Source organism: Saccopteryx bilineata, chromosome 6, assembly GCF_036850765.1.
Source record: "Saccopteryx bilineata isolate mSacBil1 chromosome 6, mSacBil1_pri_phased_curated, whole genome shotgun sequence".
NCBI lineage: Eukaryota > Metazoa > Chordata > Mammalia > Chiroptera > Emballonuridae > Saccopteryx > Saccopteryx bilineata.
The window spans coordinates 106,514,872-106,531,063 of record NC_089495.1 but is presented as its reverse complement, the minus strand read 5'-3'; the positions used below and the strand labels follow the sequence as shown (position 1 = coordinate 106,531,063).

Genomic DNA, 16,192 nt, shown 5'->3' with positions numbered 1-16,192 from the left:
TTTTAATCTTCTTAAGTTTGTTGAGACCCCTTCTGTGCCCTATCATGTCATCTATCCTAGATAATGTACCATGAGCACTTGAAAAGAATGTATATTCTGCTGCATTAGGGTGAAAGGTTCTAAAGATATCTATTAAATCCAGTTGATCTAGTGTGTCCTTTAAGTCTGCTGTTTCTTTGTTAATTTTCTTTCTTGAGGATCTATCTAGTGATGTTAGTGGGGTGTTGAAATCCCCTACTCTGATAGTATTGATTTTGATCTCACCCTTTACATCCATCAAAGTCTGCTTTATATATGTAGGTGCTTCTGTATTAGGTGCATAGATATTTATAATGGTTATATCTTCCTGTTGGATTGCTCCCTTTATCATTATGTAGTGACCTTCTTTATCTCTTACTATAGCCTTTGTTTTTTTTTGTTTTTTTTTTCCATTTTTCTGAAGCTGGAAACAGGGAGAGACAGTCAGACAGACTCCCGCATGCGCCCGACCGGGATCCACCCGGCACGCCCACCATGGGGCGACGCTCTGCCCACCAGGGGGCGATGCTCTGCCCATCCTGGGCGTCGCCATGTTGCGACCAGAGCCACTCTAGCGCCTGGGACAGAGGCCAAGGAGCCAACCCCAGCGCCCGGGCCATCTTTGCTCCAATGGAGCCTTGGCTGCGGGAGGGGAAGAGAGAGGCAGAGAGGAAAGCGCGGCGGAGGGGTGGAGAAGCAAATGGGCGCTTCCCCTGTGTGCCCTGGCCGGGAATCGAACCCGGGTCCTCCGCATGCCAGGTATAGCCTTTGTTTTAAAGTCCATTTTTTCAGATATAAGTATTGCTACCCCAGCTTTTTTTTTCCATTTCCATTTGCATGATATATTTTTTTCCAAACTTTTACTTTCAGTCTATGTGTATCTTTTGTTTCAAGGTGTATCTCTTGTAGACAGCATATGTATGGGTCCTGTTTTCTTATCCATGCAGCTACCCTATGTCTTTTGATTGGATCATTTAATCCATTTACATTTAAGGTTATTATTGATATATAGTTGTTTATTGCTATTTTATTTTTTAAATCTACATTTCTCTTTTACTATATTTTTTTCTTCTTTGTTCTGTTTACAACAGACCCCTTAACATTTCTTGCAGCGTTGGTTTGGTTGTAATGTTTTCCTTGAGTTTTTTTGGTCTGGGATGCTTTTTATTTCTCCTTCAGTTTTAAATGATAGCCTTGCTGGATAGAAAAGTCTTTTTTGTAGGCTCTTGTTTTGTATTACTTTGAATATTTCTTGCTATTCCCTTCTGGCTTCTAGTGTTTCTGTTGAGAAGTCAGATATCATTCTTATGGGGGCCTCTCTGTAGGTAATTGACTGTTTTTCTCTTGCAGCATTTAGTATTCTTTCTTTATCCCTTAATTTTGGCATTTTAATTATGATGTGTCTTGGTGTTGACCTCTTTGGGTTTCTTTTTCTTTTTTTTTTTTTAAATATATATATTTTTAGATTTTATTTATTGACTTTTGGAGGGGGGAGAGAGAGAGAGAGAAGGAGAGTGAGAAGTAGGAAGCATCTACTCATAGTAGTTGCTTCCTGTATGTGCCTTGACCAGGCAGGCCCAAGGATTCAAACCGGTTTGGGTTACTTTTTAATGGGACACTCTGTGCTTCTTGAACTTGTGTGATTTTTTTTCCTTCATCAATTTAAGGAAGTTTTCAGCTATGATTTCTTCAAACAAATTCTCTACCCTTTGTTTATTTTCTTCTCTTTCAGGAACCTCTATGATATGGATGTTGTTTCTCTTCATGTTGTCACAGAGCTCTCTTGGAGTTTCCTCAGTCTTTCTGAGCCCCTTTTCTTTTTGCTGCTCTGTTTACGTGCTTTCATTTATCTTGTCCTCTAAATCACTGATTTGATCTTCTGTTTTATTCAGCCCACTTTTAATTCCTTCTAGTGTAGTCTTCATTTCTGATACTGTATTTGTCATTTCTGACTTGTTCTTTTTTATGATTTGAATGTCATTTTTGATGCTTGCAATTTCTTTATTTAGGTGCTCATTATGTCATCCATTGTTGCTCTAAGATCTTTGAGCATCCTAACAATCATTATTTTAAACTCTGCATGTGGTAATTTGGTTATTTCCATCTTATTCAGTTCTTTTTCTGGGGATTTCTCTTGTTGATGCATTTGGATTGCATTTCTTTGTCTTCCCATTTTTTCTGTATATAGAGTTCTCCTTTGGGTGTGTTGTTTGTATAGTTAGCTGAATCTAGGGTTGGTATTGTCTGGCTCCAATTTCTAGTTGTATTTTTAGATTTTGGGGGGTTGGCATCAGCTGTTTGTAATCCACTGTGGGCTACTTGTCTGCTATCACTGTTCTTTTTGCTCTTTGTGTCAGTGTTTTCTATCTTGACTGGGTCAGGTTGAGGAGCTCTTCCTTAAGTTACCATTCTAACAAGAGTTGTTAGGTCCTGAACTGGTGCTTTCTGTATCTGACCACTGGATATGCCTGCTCTGGACCTCCGTCTGTGGTCTGGTGCAGATCAGCTGCCTATGACTGGCTCTTAGCAACCTTTTTCGAGCTACAGGCAATCCAGTTCTTGTGGCTGTGTCTGCTGGGCCCAAGTGCCATTGTAAATATCAGCTGCACTCCTAGGCTAGCTTTTATCTACTCTTGGCCTGGGGAAAGTTCATTTAAAAGTTCAAGTTACCCTGAGATCCGCTTTCTGCCGCCTCTTCTTGCTGGCTACTTGTTGGGCTCAGTACTATATAATTCAGATTAGGTACGGTATTGGATGTGGCTTGCCCCTTAGCCTCAGGTGTCATTCTATCCAGACTTTTTTTCTATTTTATTTTTTTCCTTCTTTTTTAGCCCTCAGAAGGGTGTGGCTACAGGAGTCCAGTGGGTGTGGCCATTGTGTTCCCTATGTGTGGTCTGTCCACCAGCCTTCTGTGGCCTTGGGCGTTTGGGCTTGGGCGCTGCCCGCGCCGGCCCCCCTACACCCACCGTGGCTTTCGCCACCACTGGCGGGCTTGTGCATGCACTCAGGCCATAGCTGCAGCCACAGGGGCTTCTGCTGCCACAGGAGGACTTGTGTGCGAGCTCGAGTCACCTCAGACCCCGCTGGCCCGGCCGTTCAGCCCTGCTGCCGTGGGCGGGCTTACGTGCATGCACTCCGGCCGCCCTGGCCCCTGCACCTGTGCAAGCTGCCGGTGGTCTGCCTACCCTCCTTACTCTCCCATGAGTACTCAGCAGTGTGGAAGTGCAGTGTGGCTCAGACCTTAGCACTCACTATCTGTGTCCCTGTCATGATCCCTGCTTCTAAGCACCTCCTTGCTCTGACTAGAGCAGAAAAGCCTCCAGTGGGCAGGGTAATTTCTTTCCTTTGCTGGTGTTGCTGCTTCAAGGAAAAATGGTCACTTTGATTTGGGGAATGACTCATCCCCGGGGCTTAGGGTGGCTGTCTCTCAAAGTGTCTCTCCCTGTGCCTCCAAGATAACACTCTCCTCTAGCAACTCCAGTCCTCTCAGTGGTCCATGCTCCCGGAGCCCCGGGTAAGTGGCTGTCAACGAGGTTTTCTGCATGGACCCTTTAAGATGGAGCCTGGGTCTGAGAGTTCTGTCTCTTTCTCACAAACAGTATCCTGGCTCTTTACTCAGCTAAATACTGTCCGTATGCCTCTTCTCAGCTCTGGGGCTCTAGGCTGGGGCTCCAGTCCTGGGTTGGAGGACCCACACCTCTCAGGGAAACCCACCCTGCCGCAAGAGTCCTTCCAGGCTGCCTCTCGCTCCTGGGAGTGGGGCAGTTCTTTCTGCATCTCCACTCTTCCTGTCAGTGGCTTCTTCGGTGATCCTTGGTTATAAACTCCTCTTAATTTAGTCCAAAGTTGGTTTTTCAAGATGATAGTTCTTAAAATTAAGTTGTAATCCACTTTGGTTTTGGGAGGTGGGAGTTGACATGTCCACCTACTCCATTGCCATCTTGCCACTCTCCACAGTTCTTTATTAATAGTTCTTCCCCCAAAGTACCTTCCATAAGGTGCAGAAATGTGGCACACATTACTAAAAATGTCCTTGCTAGATTATGAGTGTCCCATTTTCATTAGCTTGCTAATAAGTTCAAGGACTGGCATCAGGTGCCATTTCACATGCTTCCTCCTGTTGACAGCAGGATGGTGTGGTTGGAAAGAACTGGATGGACTCAGGAGCCTGGGCTCTTTGTTCTCACTCAGTTCCCAGCCATGACTTTGGGCAAGTCCATCTGGATCTATTTCCTCACTTTCAAAATGAGTTACTTAAGTCTAAAGTCTAGGTCTAAGATCTAGGTTCAAGTGACCTTTGCCTCTGTCATCTTGGCTATCCCAGAGATGTCCTCATTATGGTTATAGGAATTAGCTACGAGCTGATCTTCTTCCTTTCACTTTCCTGTTAACTTCCTTAATGGCAAAGGACATGTGGCCACTTTCCACCACACCATGTAGGTGTGATCTATGCCTTTTGGCTCATGACTTAGAGCTGCTGAAATGTGGGAATGACCAATGCCAAAATTGGGCCTAAGTGAATTACTGTGTCATTCAGATATTAGCAGCTGGCCACAAAAGCCATTTCTGTGAAAACAAGAAGCTCCACCCTACTTATTCCAAAATTCAAAGACCAGCTTGATAATCCAGCTGAAAATAAAAGTATACAGGATAAGAAACATCCCAGTTGAGAATAATTACCATGTAGTCTTACTGAAAAGAATGCAGAATCACACAATTTGGTGAAAGACTAACCATAAATTATCCCCTTACTTAAGGACTTATTTTTTATCAGGCTAACTATCCCAGTCACAGTGTACCCACCAAGTGTAAATCTACTGATAGAGAAAGCAATTGAGACCAAGTGAATTTAGAAATCAGGTATGAGCTGACCTAATAATAATGTTTAAAAAATTTTAGCAGTACACTGAAAAAGTGTTTATATCAACTTAATGTTTCATCAACTACTATTCTAAATATGGTATTGCTTATATTTTTATTCATTTGGGAAGGTGGACCTTTAGAATAAAAATGTCATATTTTATACTTTCACAGAGTGGAATTTTGTTTTGAATAAATTCTATATAACTATAACAAGAGCCCACATGACTGGCAGTGGCACAGTAGATAGAGAGTCAACCTGGGTCACTGAAGTTCCAGGTTCAAAACTCCCAAGATTGCCAGCTTGAGCATGGGCTCATTTGGGTTGAGTGCAGGATCATGGGCTTGAACATGGGATCATAGACATGATCCAGTTGTCACTAGCTTGAGCAAGGGGTCACTGGTTCAGCAAGAGCCCCACCACCACCATCAAGGCACATATGAGAAGCAATCAATGAACAACTAAAGTGATGCAACTATGAGTTGATGCTTCTCATCTCTTTCTCTTCCTATCTCTCTCTTCTCTCTCTCTTGCTAAAAACAAACAAACAAACAAAAACTATAACAAGAGCCCCATTTCAAATCCATGCACAAAGCACTTCAGGCTTCCTGCAGGTGTCCCAGACAGCAAGGTTAGCAAAGGAGAAGACTAGCCTTAGGGTACTGGATCCTAGCGCTGATCCCTCCTAGCAAAATAGAGCTTGAATACAAAGAATGAAAATGCGTGTAAAATAAGCACTTTTTGTTCTTCATAAAAAAAAAACAAGCACTCAGGCTTAAAATAGACAGCAAAATATTCTTAGTTTTCTGAGCTAAAAATATTTGAGTTGCGGTCATGATATTTCTCTTTCTCCATAAATCACATTTCTGAGACATGTTGGGTAAATTAAGGGATAAAGACAATAAGACTACATTCTAAAAAGGAAAGTCACAAGTAGTTTCATTTGTGTAACTTTTGTGGGGCTTGAAAATAGCATTTAAAAAGTGAGTACCTACCTCAGGAGAACAAAGAAACTATATTAGATATGTATTCAAAGGTTTGGGTGCCCATACCTTGGTTTAGAAGTGCATTTCTTGTTAAATGGTTCATTTCAGGCCTCAACTGGGGCCCTTCAGGGTACCAGCCACCCCGAAGGAGTCATGCAGTATTGCAGTAGTTGCCTCAAATCAACAACTTTTTTTAGAGGCAGCAAAGTTCACGAGCCATAAAAAATAAAACTAAGGAAAAATTTTAAACTTGAAAACAAAGTTAACATTTTTTAGGGCCTATTGTACAGTAGTATATGGATGCAATGGAGTTGATCCTAGGATGCCCACCTACAAAGTCCAGTACATTTTACATTTATTTCAGATTGATACAGAGAAGCTTAGTTTGTCTAATATATTTAATCTTTTTAGAAAGAAAGACTATCATGAGTTATTTATGTAGTTACCACAAATGCCAGACAATTTGCCGCTAAAATTCACAGCAACTCCCTTGTAAACAAATGGTAATCAGAGGAGCCACACTGTTGGCTCCAGTGTGTGATTTCCTTAAGTACTAATAGGTGTTATACAAACCTCAGGCATTGTGCATAACATTGTAAATGAGCTTGGGTACTTTAAGTAAGTAACAATTTTAGTTTATTGTAGTAAAATTCATGTAACAGAGTCACCATTTTGAAAGTATACAATTCAGTGACATTTATTTAGTATATTTACAACTCTCATGTTATACAACTCTCGCCACTGCCTAGTTAGAACATGTCTGTCACCCCAGAAGGAACCCCTGTACCTGTAGTAAGCCATTATTCCTCCTTTTGCCTACCCCAAGCTTTGGCAACCATTAATCTGCTTTCGGTCTCTATGGCTTTGTCTAGTCCAGATATTTCATGTAAGTGGAATTATACACTAAAAGGCCTTTTGTGTCTGGTTTCTGTTATTAGCATAATGTTTTCAAGGTTCGTCAATATGGCAGTATAATCAGTAATTCATTCCTTTTTATGGCCAAATGATATTCCACTGTATGATATATCACATTTTGTTTATCCATTTATCAGTTGATAGATTTGGGCTATTCTGAGTAGTGCTATATGAATATTCTTGTACAAGTTTTCATTTGAACAAATGTTTTAAATTGTTTTGGTATATACCTAGGAATGGACTTGCTCAGTCTTAGGGTAATTCACTGTGTAACTTAATTGAGGAACTGCTGAACTTTTTTATATAGAGGCTACACTATTTTACATTCCAATTAATGATGTTCAGGGTTCCAAGTTCTCCTCCTCTTCACCAACACTTGTTACTGTCATTTTTAAAAAATTGTAGCTTGCCTGGTGGGTGTGAAGTGCTATCTTGTGGTTTTGATTTGCATTTTACTAACAACAGTGATGTTGAGCATTTTTTCATGTACTTATTGGCCAGTTGTATATCTTCTTTGGAGAAATTTCTATTCAGGTCCTTTGTCCCTGTTTAAAATGTGTATTAATTGATTTTTAGAGAGAGAAAGAGAGGGAGAGAGAATAGAGAAACAATGATTTGTTGTTCCGTTTATTTATGCATTCGCTGGTTGATCCTTGTGTGTGCCCTGACCGGGGGTCAGACCTGCAACCTTGGCGTATGGGGTGGCGCGCGCTCCAACAGTGAGCTACCTGCCAGCGTCTCCTTTGTTCCTTTTTAAAAAGGCTTGTTTGTATTTTTGTTGTTGAATTGTTAGAATACTTTATTGTATTCTGGATACTAGACACTTGCCATTATATGATTTTCAATTATTTTCCCCCATTCTACTCTCTCAATAGTATCCTTTGATAAACAAAAGTTTTGAAGTTTGATGTTCAGTTTATTTTTTCTTTTGTTGTTCTTGCTCTTGGTCATAGCTAAAATACACTGCCAAATGTAAGGTCATGAAGTTGTACCCTCATCTTTCCTCTAAAAATTTTATTACTCTTATATTTAGGTCTTGGATCCATTTTGAGTTAATTTTTACTTACGGTGTGAGGTAAGGGCCCAACTTGTTTTGCATGTGGACATCCAGTTATCCCATGTTGAGTGATTTTATTTTTTAATGACTTTAGATTCTGTCAAATACTTTTTCTACATCAAGTGAAATGATCATGTGGTTTTCTTTCATTGCATTAATGTGGTGTATTCGTTTCCTAGAGCCGCTATAACAAACTACCATAGACTGAGTGGCTTAAAAAAATAGATAGTTCTTTTCTCGCAGTCCTGGAGACTAGAAGTCCAAGGTGCAGCTGTCAGCAGAGCAGGTTTCTTATGAAGGCTTTCAGGGAGAAGCTGCTCCGTGCCTCTCTCCCAGCCTCTGCTGGTAGCCAGCAATCCTCTTCATTCTTTGGCTTGTTGCATAATTCAAATCTCTGTCTCCATTTTTACATAGCATATTCCTCTGTTTCCCTGTATGTCTCTGTGTCCAAATTTCCCTCTTCTTAAAAGGATACTAGTCATTGGATTAGGCCCCACCCTAACCTATTATGACCTCATCTTAATTTAATTACATCCCTATTTCCAAATGAGATCACATTTACAAAAACTGAGGGTTAAGACATGAACATTCATCTTTTAAGGAAGCTTTTCATCTTTGCTCTTTCTGAATTCAACCTGGTATGTGTGGCCTATTCCATTGATTTTATTATGTTGAGCCTACCTTGTATTTCTGGAATGAATTCCTGTTGACCCCAGTTGACCATGGCATAGAATCTTTTTTATTATGATGCTAGACTTGGTTTGCTTGTATTTTGTTGAGGATTTTTGCATCTTATTCATTCATGCCTGATATCGGTCTATAGTTTTCTTATATCTTTTTCTGGTTTTGGAATCAGAGTAATGCTGGCCTCATAGAATGAGTTAGGTGGTATTCCCTTCTCTTTTATTTTTTGGAAGAATTTGAAATAGATCGGTGTTAATTCTTTGAAAGTTTATAGAATTTACCAGTGAAATCATCTGGTCCTAGGCTTTTCTTTGTTAGGAGGCTTTTTTTATTATTACCAATTAATCTTCTTATAGAAATAAAAAAGGATCATAGGAGAATACTATGAATAATTGTAAATCAATAAATTAATAATCTAGATCAGTGATTTTCAACTTTTTTATACTGGGGAACCAATGAAAATAGGAGAATTAGCCCTGGCCAGTTGGCTAAGTGGTAGAGCATCAGCCCAGCGTGTGGAAGTCCCAGGTTCGATTCCTGGTCAGAGCACACAGAAGTGACCATCTGCTTCTCCACCCTTCCCCTTTCTCTCTCTTTTTCTGTCTGTTTGTCTGTCTCTCTCTACTCTTCTTGCAGCAGTGGCTCAATTGGAGCGAGTTGGCCTGGGCGCTGAGGACGGCTCCATGGCCTCTGCCTCAGGCACTAAAAAAATGGCTCTGGTTGCAATGGAGCAAGGGCCCCCGATGGGCAGAGCATCACCTCCTAGTGAGCTTGCTGGGTGGATCCTGGTAGGGGTGCGTGCAGGAGTCTGTCTCCACTTCCTCTCCTCTCACTGAATTAAAAAAAAGAAAATAGGAGAATTATTTCAGGGGCCACTAAAGCTCTCACCCTGAGCATAAGCAAATTCAGCTGAAATCACTGGGTCTGTAATCTTCATACAACATCAGAGTCGTTAACTGTTTTGTAGACTGACACAGAATTCTAGCAGAGTGGTCTGTGGGCTGGCAGTTGAAAACCACTGACCTATATGAAATGGACAGATCCCTTGGAACACACAAATTACCGAACTAATTTAAGAAAAAATAGAAAGTCAGATTCAGTCTGACCAAGTGGTGGTGCAGTGGATAGAGTATTGGCCTGGGATGCTGAGGACCCAGGTTCGAAGCCCTGTGGTTGCCGGCTTGAGCATGGATTCATCCAGCTTGAGCACAGGGTTGCTGGCTTGAGTGAGGGATCATAGACATGACTCCATGGCCACTGGCTTAAGCCTAAAGGTTGCTGGCTTAAGCAAGGGGCAACTGGCTGGGCTGAAGCCCACTGGTCAAGGCACATATGATAAAGCAATCAATGAGCCACTAAGGTGCTTATAACACAACTATGAGTTCATGCTTCTCATCTCTCTCCCTTCCTGTCTCTCTCTCTCTCTCTCTCTCTCATGTGCTAAAAAAAAAGTCAGATTCTCACATGTCACCTACACCATAAGCCTTTCCTACCCCAAACCCAGAATTTTAATGTAATCTTCACTTCCTTAGCCTCTGCATCCTTTCATTCCCTTCTCATAGGTTCTTAGCATCTTTGTGTCATTTTCTCCCTCATATTTGCTAGGTTGGTGGAACATTTAGGGCTCAGCCTGTAGCCCCCACTGTCATTATAACCAATTCTTATTTCTAGTGTATTCAGAGTAGAGTAGAGTATTCTGGTCATGTAATCATATATATAGCATCTAACATGGAAATAAGTCCACAGCAAAATGCTGTACAAATCAGTATTATAGTTTTGAGTGACTGTGTCCTAGTATCATAATTATTGCTGTCTTTTATGGTAGGATCATGTGGAACTTTGTAAAAATACAAAATGCAAGACTTCCAGCCCTTATCTGCTGACCTAGAATCTCTGGGAGGAGGGGCCTGGGCAGCATAGATTTTAAAGCTCCACATACATAAGAAAACAGTAACATTAGTGACCTCCAGGGAGGGAACGTGAGAGGGAGAGTTTTTACTCTTGCCCTTTTTGAATTTTGAACCCGATGAGTGTATTAAATATTAAGTATTTTAAATATATTATATATTGAATATATTATGTTAAATGTTATTTATTAAATTATATATAGCTATATTATATTCAGTACATATTATATAATTATAATTTAAAATGTGTAAGTATAATATATAATTTTAAATATGTATCTTTATAATGTATCAAAAATGGATATGAATGGGGAATTACTGATTTTCCTTAATAAGGAAGTATGGCCTGGCCAGTTCGTTCAGTGGATAGAGCATCAGCCTGGCATATGGACATCCCAGGTTCGATTCCTGGTCAGGGCACACAGGAGAAGCGACCATCTGCTTCTCTCTTTCTCCCTCTCCCCCTTCTTTCCCTCTTCCCCTGCTGCAGCCAGTGTCTTGATTGATTCTAGTGTTGGCCTCAGGCACTGAGAATAGCTTGGTTGATTCGAGCATCAGCCCCAGACACAGGATGTGAGGTGGTGCCTAGTCAGGTGCATGCAGGTATCTGTCTCCCCTCCTCCCACTTAAAAAAAAAAGGAAGTGGGATCCATATTGTCCTTGGTGTTCATCCCTTGCCCTCGGTATTTGTTTCTTTGTGTTTCAGGTGTTTGTGGCCAGTCCTCACAAAACACAGCCTATTGTGGAGATTCTATTAAAAAATCAACCCAAGCTCATTGAATTTCTGAGCAGCTTCCAAAAAGAAAGGACAGACGATGAGCAGTTCACTGATGAGAAGAACTACTTGATTAAACAGATTCGAGACTTGAAGAAAACAGCCCCTTGAAGTCTCACCCAGTTTCCTGCCACAGTCACCGCTTCATTTGTTTAGTTTGTACAAAAAGTGTCGTTTCATAAAATAATCACTCTTGGGAAGGCTTTTGAGGTACCTATTCTTTCTCAATTTATTGTTCAGGGTAGATGGAATATAAACATTAGAATGAAAAAAAATTAACCTAGAATAATATACTCGTTTTAATCCAGTCTGTGATGATGTGAAATCAGAGCCATTGTATTAGACGTTGATAAAAAGCATTTGTGACCCTTTGTTGAGGAAAGGCAGTAGGGCTGTGGGCCCTTAGCGCCTGCGCCCCTAAGGAGGAGCCCGAATGGTGGGCCACTGAGTCCTCAGAGAGGGTTGAATTCTCAGAAGAGAGCTGGGGGAGGAGGCACAAAACTGTCTGGCTGTTCTCACTGAGACAGTTTCTAAGGTACTGAAAGATCTGAGAAAACAGGTTCCAGGTTTTCAGTCATTGCATATTCTTGTTCCCTGCCATGTCTTCTAACTGATTTGAGATTCCCGACTGCCTAGGGAATCAGCGCCCAGCTCCCTGCTCAGCTCTCTTTTCTGCTCACTGTCCCGCATTCCACCCCCAGGGGTGTCCTCAGCACGCCTGACTCCCGCCCCCCCCCCCCCCCCCCCCCCCCCCGCTGCACCTGCAGTAGGGACAGCACAGAACCAAGGGTTTATAAGGGCGATGGGGCACAGAGGGCCCATGTCGTGTGTGACATGCTCACTTGAGGACTGGGAACAGGTGGTTAAGCACCACAGTTCTAGCTATAGTCATCGATGTTTCACACTGACTTACGTGAACGTTTGGAATATTTCATGCATAACCCTAATTATGGGAAAAATGTTTTGTGGTGAACGTGTGTTTTAGAGTAGCGTTCATTGCATTAGGATGCCTGGCATGTACGAAACCGTGGGTCCAGAGGGTAGCACAGGTCTTTAAACCCCTTTTATAAGTAAAGGAACATTGCCTTTGGGAGGGCAGATAGTTAAATGTAAGAAAAATTGTCAGATGCTAAAAAGCAGGGGTCCCCAAACTATGGCCCGCGGGCCACATGTGGCCCCCTGAGGCCATTTATCCGGCCCCCACCGCACTTCCGGAAGGGGCACCTCTTTCATTGGTGGTCAGTGAGAGGAGCATAGTTCCCACTGAAATACTGGTCAGTTTGTTGATTTAAATTTATTCTTTATTTTAAATATTGTATTTGTTCCCGTTTTTTTCTTTTTTTTTACTTTAAAATAAGATATGTGCAGTGTGCATAGGGATTTGTTCATAGTTTTTTTTATAGTCCGGCCCTCCAATGGTCTGAGGGACAGTGAACTGGCCCCCTGTGTAAAAAGTTTGGGGACCCCTGCTAAAAAGCACTGTTCAGTTTATTTTCTAATAAGTTATCACTCTTAATTTCCCTTTAAAGTCTTCAGTGAAAAGATAGTAAAACTGTGGAATATTGGGCCCAAATACTCATTTGCATACTAGGATGATGAAGGAGTTAATTTGTGTTTTTTAAAAAACAGATGGAACCAAAAAAAAAAGGTCATGGTTTGTTTTCAGATGTCAAGTGGAATTTTAAAGCTATAGTTAAAAGACATTGAAAGAATAATCATTAATCTGTATTTTTTTCAAAATTATGTTTCCAAATTATGAGTTATTGCCTTCCATAGAAACCCTCACTTCTTACAATACTGGGTGTTGTGTTCTTCAACCAGACGTTTCTCCACCAGAGAGGGGACGATCCCTCTCCAGGAACCCTTCTCTGGGGTCAGTGCCCTCTGTGGAGTTGGTGTCTGAAGGGTTACTTGGCAGGGTGTCACCCTTCCTGGCTGGGACACAGGTCCATGTTCTTCTGTGCGCGGTGTGGACGCTGAGGCAGGTGGTGTAGGACCTGTGGGCCCTCTGGCCAAGCGGGCACAGGAAGGTCAGCGGGCCGCCCATCTGATGACCGTCTTTCTTCAGTCACTGAAGTCTGATCACTATTATAACATCTCCAGACAGTCAAAAGTCTCTTAGAGTTTGAATTTTCTGGTTTTGCTTATTTGATTAAAAGAGATGAGTGTAAATATATAACAAAACAAAGGCACAGCAACCATTGGGAATTTATTTGTTTGCTCAAATATTGTGCCACAACACCTAGGGACATGTGTTTTCAGTTGGAAACCAAGAACTTGGTGTAATTCTTTTTTGATAAATAAAACATATTTTATTTTCTCTGGGCTTGAATTAGCTCTTACCTGGCAACCCTTACCCTAGTCTAGAACTGTCCAACAAAACTAGAGTCTTAAGAGGCAATAAATGAAGTAGCTGGGTTTTGTTGTAATACAAATTTGTAAACAATGTGAAAGGGAGCTATTGTAGAAGCTCACAGTCAAAACATGCTTGCACAAAATTCACTGTAAATATTGTGAGAATTGAATTCTTGAAAGGTCATATTTAATAAACTATTTCAAAAGCACACATTTAAAATAAAGACTAAATAAAAAGTTGCCACAGACTTCATAGTTGGTTTGCACATCCTGTGTCTGTTCCTGCCAGTGTCCCACACAGGAAAGCCCAGCGGAGCCCGCAGCCCCTGGGGGGGGTGCAGGCTGCCCAGGGGCCGCACGCCGCTGGCCTGTGCCAGTGTCCCACACAGGAAAGCCCAGCGGAGCCCGCAGCCCCTGGGGGGTGTGCAGGCTGCCCAGGGGCCGCACGCCGCTGGCCTGTGCCAGTGTCCCACACAGGAAAGCCCAGCGGAGCCCGCAGCCCCCTGGGGGGTGTGCAGGCTGCCCCGGGGCCGCACGCCGCTGGCCTGTGCCAGTGTCCCACACAGGAAAGCCCAGCGGAGCCCGCAGCCCCTGGGGGGTGTGCAGGCTGCCCAGGGGCCGCACGCCGCTGGCCTGTGCCAGTGTCCCACACAGGAAAGCCCAGCGGAGCCCGCAGCCCCCTGGGGGGTGTGCAGGCTGCCCCGGGGCCGCACGCCGCTGGCCTGTGCCAGTGTCCCACACAGGAAAGCCCAGCGGAGCCCGCAGCCCCTGGGGGGTGTGCAGGCTGCCCAGGGGCCACACGCCGCTGGCCTGTGACAGCGCCGTGCAAGTGACGTTGACTGCTATTAACCAAGTGCCACCGGCCAGGTACTGAATATACACACCACATAATCAGTGCCTCACAACAGCCAGAGTCATTCCCTTTTTATACTTGAGGAAACTGAGGTTCTGATCAGTTTAATGATCCCCTGCAGCACAGACTAGACCTGGGATACAAACCCACAGTGGCCTGAGGTCAGACTCCTACTCTTCCCTCTTCCATCTTCAAGGCTATGAACTAGGTATGGTCTAGAGCAGTGGTTCTCCACCTTTTTACATTTGGGGGTCAGTAAAAATAGGAAAATTATTTCAAGGACTGCTAAGGCAGAAATAAAGACCATTACTGTATTAATATTTTGTGAGGGGATTCCAAGATGGTGACAGAGCAGGAAGACTTTCCAACTGCCACCCCCCAGGACCACAACTGGATTAAGTTGGATTACAACTTTATTTAAGAACAATCATCCTCAAAAGCCAACTTTGGACTAAACAAAGGAGTCTGTAACCAAAGATCACAGAATAAGCCACACCGAGAGTGGTAGGAAGGGCAGAGACGTGGAAAGGGCTGCCCCGCTCCCAGGAGCGAAGGTGGCTGAGGGTCTGGAGGGACTCTCACTGTGGGGAGGGTTACCATGAGAGGGGAGGGTCCTCAGCCCCAGGCTAGGCACCCAGCCTAGAACCCCAGAGCCTAGAAGAGACAACTATATAGCATTTGGTGATGAAAAGAGCCAAGGTTTCTGTCTGTAAGAAAGAGACAGACCTCTTGGAGATGCAGGCTCTGTAAAGGGCCAGTGCAGAAAATCTCATTCACAGCCACTTACCTGGTACTCTGGAGGATGGAGGGCTGAGAGGACTGCAGTTGCATGAGGAGAGAGTGAAGTTGGCCCAGGGAGAGATATGGTAGGTGACAGCCACCAGAACCCCTGTGCAGAGTCATTCTCCAATACTGCAGTCACCATCTTTCTTGGGCAGAGCAGTCCCCTCTGTGGGTCATCAGCCTGTGGGAAAACTACTGCCCGGCCCTCCAGAGTCTCTCTTGCCCCAGTCCTGGTGATGGGTTGTTCTGAGAGGCCAGGAAACAGGGTGAATCAATGACTCAGTTTTCTGGTCTGAGGCCAGAGTCTATGACTGGTGCTTCCGCCTCATGGAAGACTCAGTAAAAACTGTCAGGACTGCGAGTCGGACCACATCTCTGAGTCTCAGGCCACACCCACCAGACTCCTAGTGGCCACACCTTACTGAGGTCTGGATAGTCTGGACTGACACCTGGGGCTGAGGGGTGGAGCCACACCCACCACCCTTCCTAATCTCTGATTGCCGCAGGCTCTAGACTCTACCAGAGGTTTTATTTAAGTGGCTGAGTTCAACAAGCAGCCAGCAGACAGAGGCTACAAGAGGTAGATCTCAGGTAACCTTGGCCTTTTTCAGACCTTCTCCCCAGGCCCAGAATGGGTAAAAGCCAACTTTGGTGTGTGGCTTGGTATCTCTGTGCACCTGGGCCCAGCATAGGTAGCCACAAACTGGATTGCTTTTAGCCCCAAGAAAGTAGATAAAAGCCAGTCACAGGCAATGTACCTCACTGATCTGCACTGGGTTCCCTCCAGGGAGGCCCAGAGTTGGCACATCCAGACGTCAGCTGCAAAGAGCATCAGTTCAGGACCTAAGGACCTTTGCTAGTGGCATGTCCTAAGGAAGGGCTCATCAGATACTGGGCCCAGCTGAGGCGAGTTCCATCACGCACATTGGACAGGGTAGAGCTTCACAGTCAGCTGGCCTGGGTGCTTGATATCCTGCCCCACTGGACTAGCTTCCAAA

The 16,192-nt window shown here is 43.5% G+C and overlaps 1 protein-coding gene across 10 annotated transcripts in view; it reads left to right on the top strand.

Annotated features, from left to right (window-relative positions):
* Positions 1-13,798, top strand: part of CAB39L (calcium binding protein 39 like) — a 115,049-nt gene extending 101,251 nt beyond the window's left edge. For all 10 annotated transcript variants that reach the window (XM_066235309.1, XM_066235306.1, XM_066235308.1 and 7 more), the window contains one exon: positions 11,135-13,798. In XM_066235309.1, the coding sequence (XP_066091406.1) occupies positions 11,135-11,314 (180 nt within the window). In that variant the 3' untranslated portion in view covers positions 11,315-13,798. The remainder of the gene's footprint in view (positions 1-11,134) is intronic.
* The last annotated feature ends 2,394 nt before the right edge of the window (positions 13,799-16,192 follow it).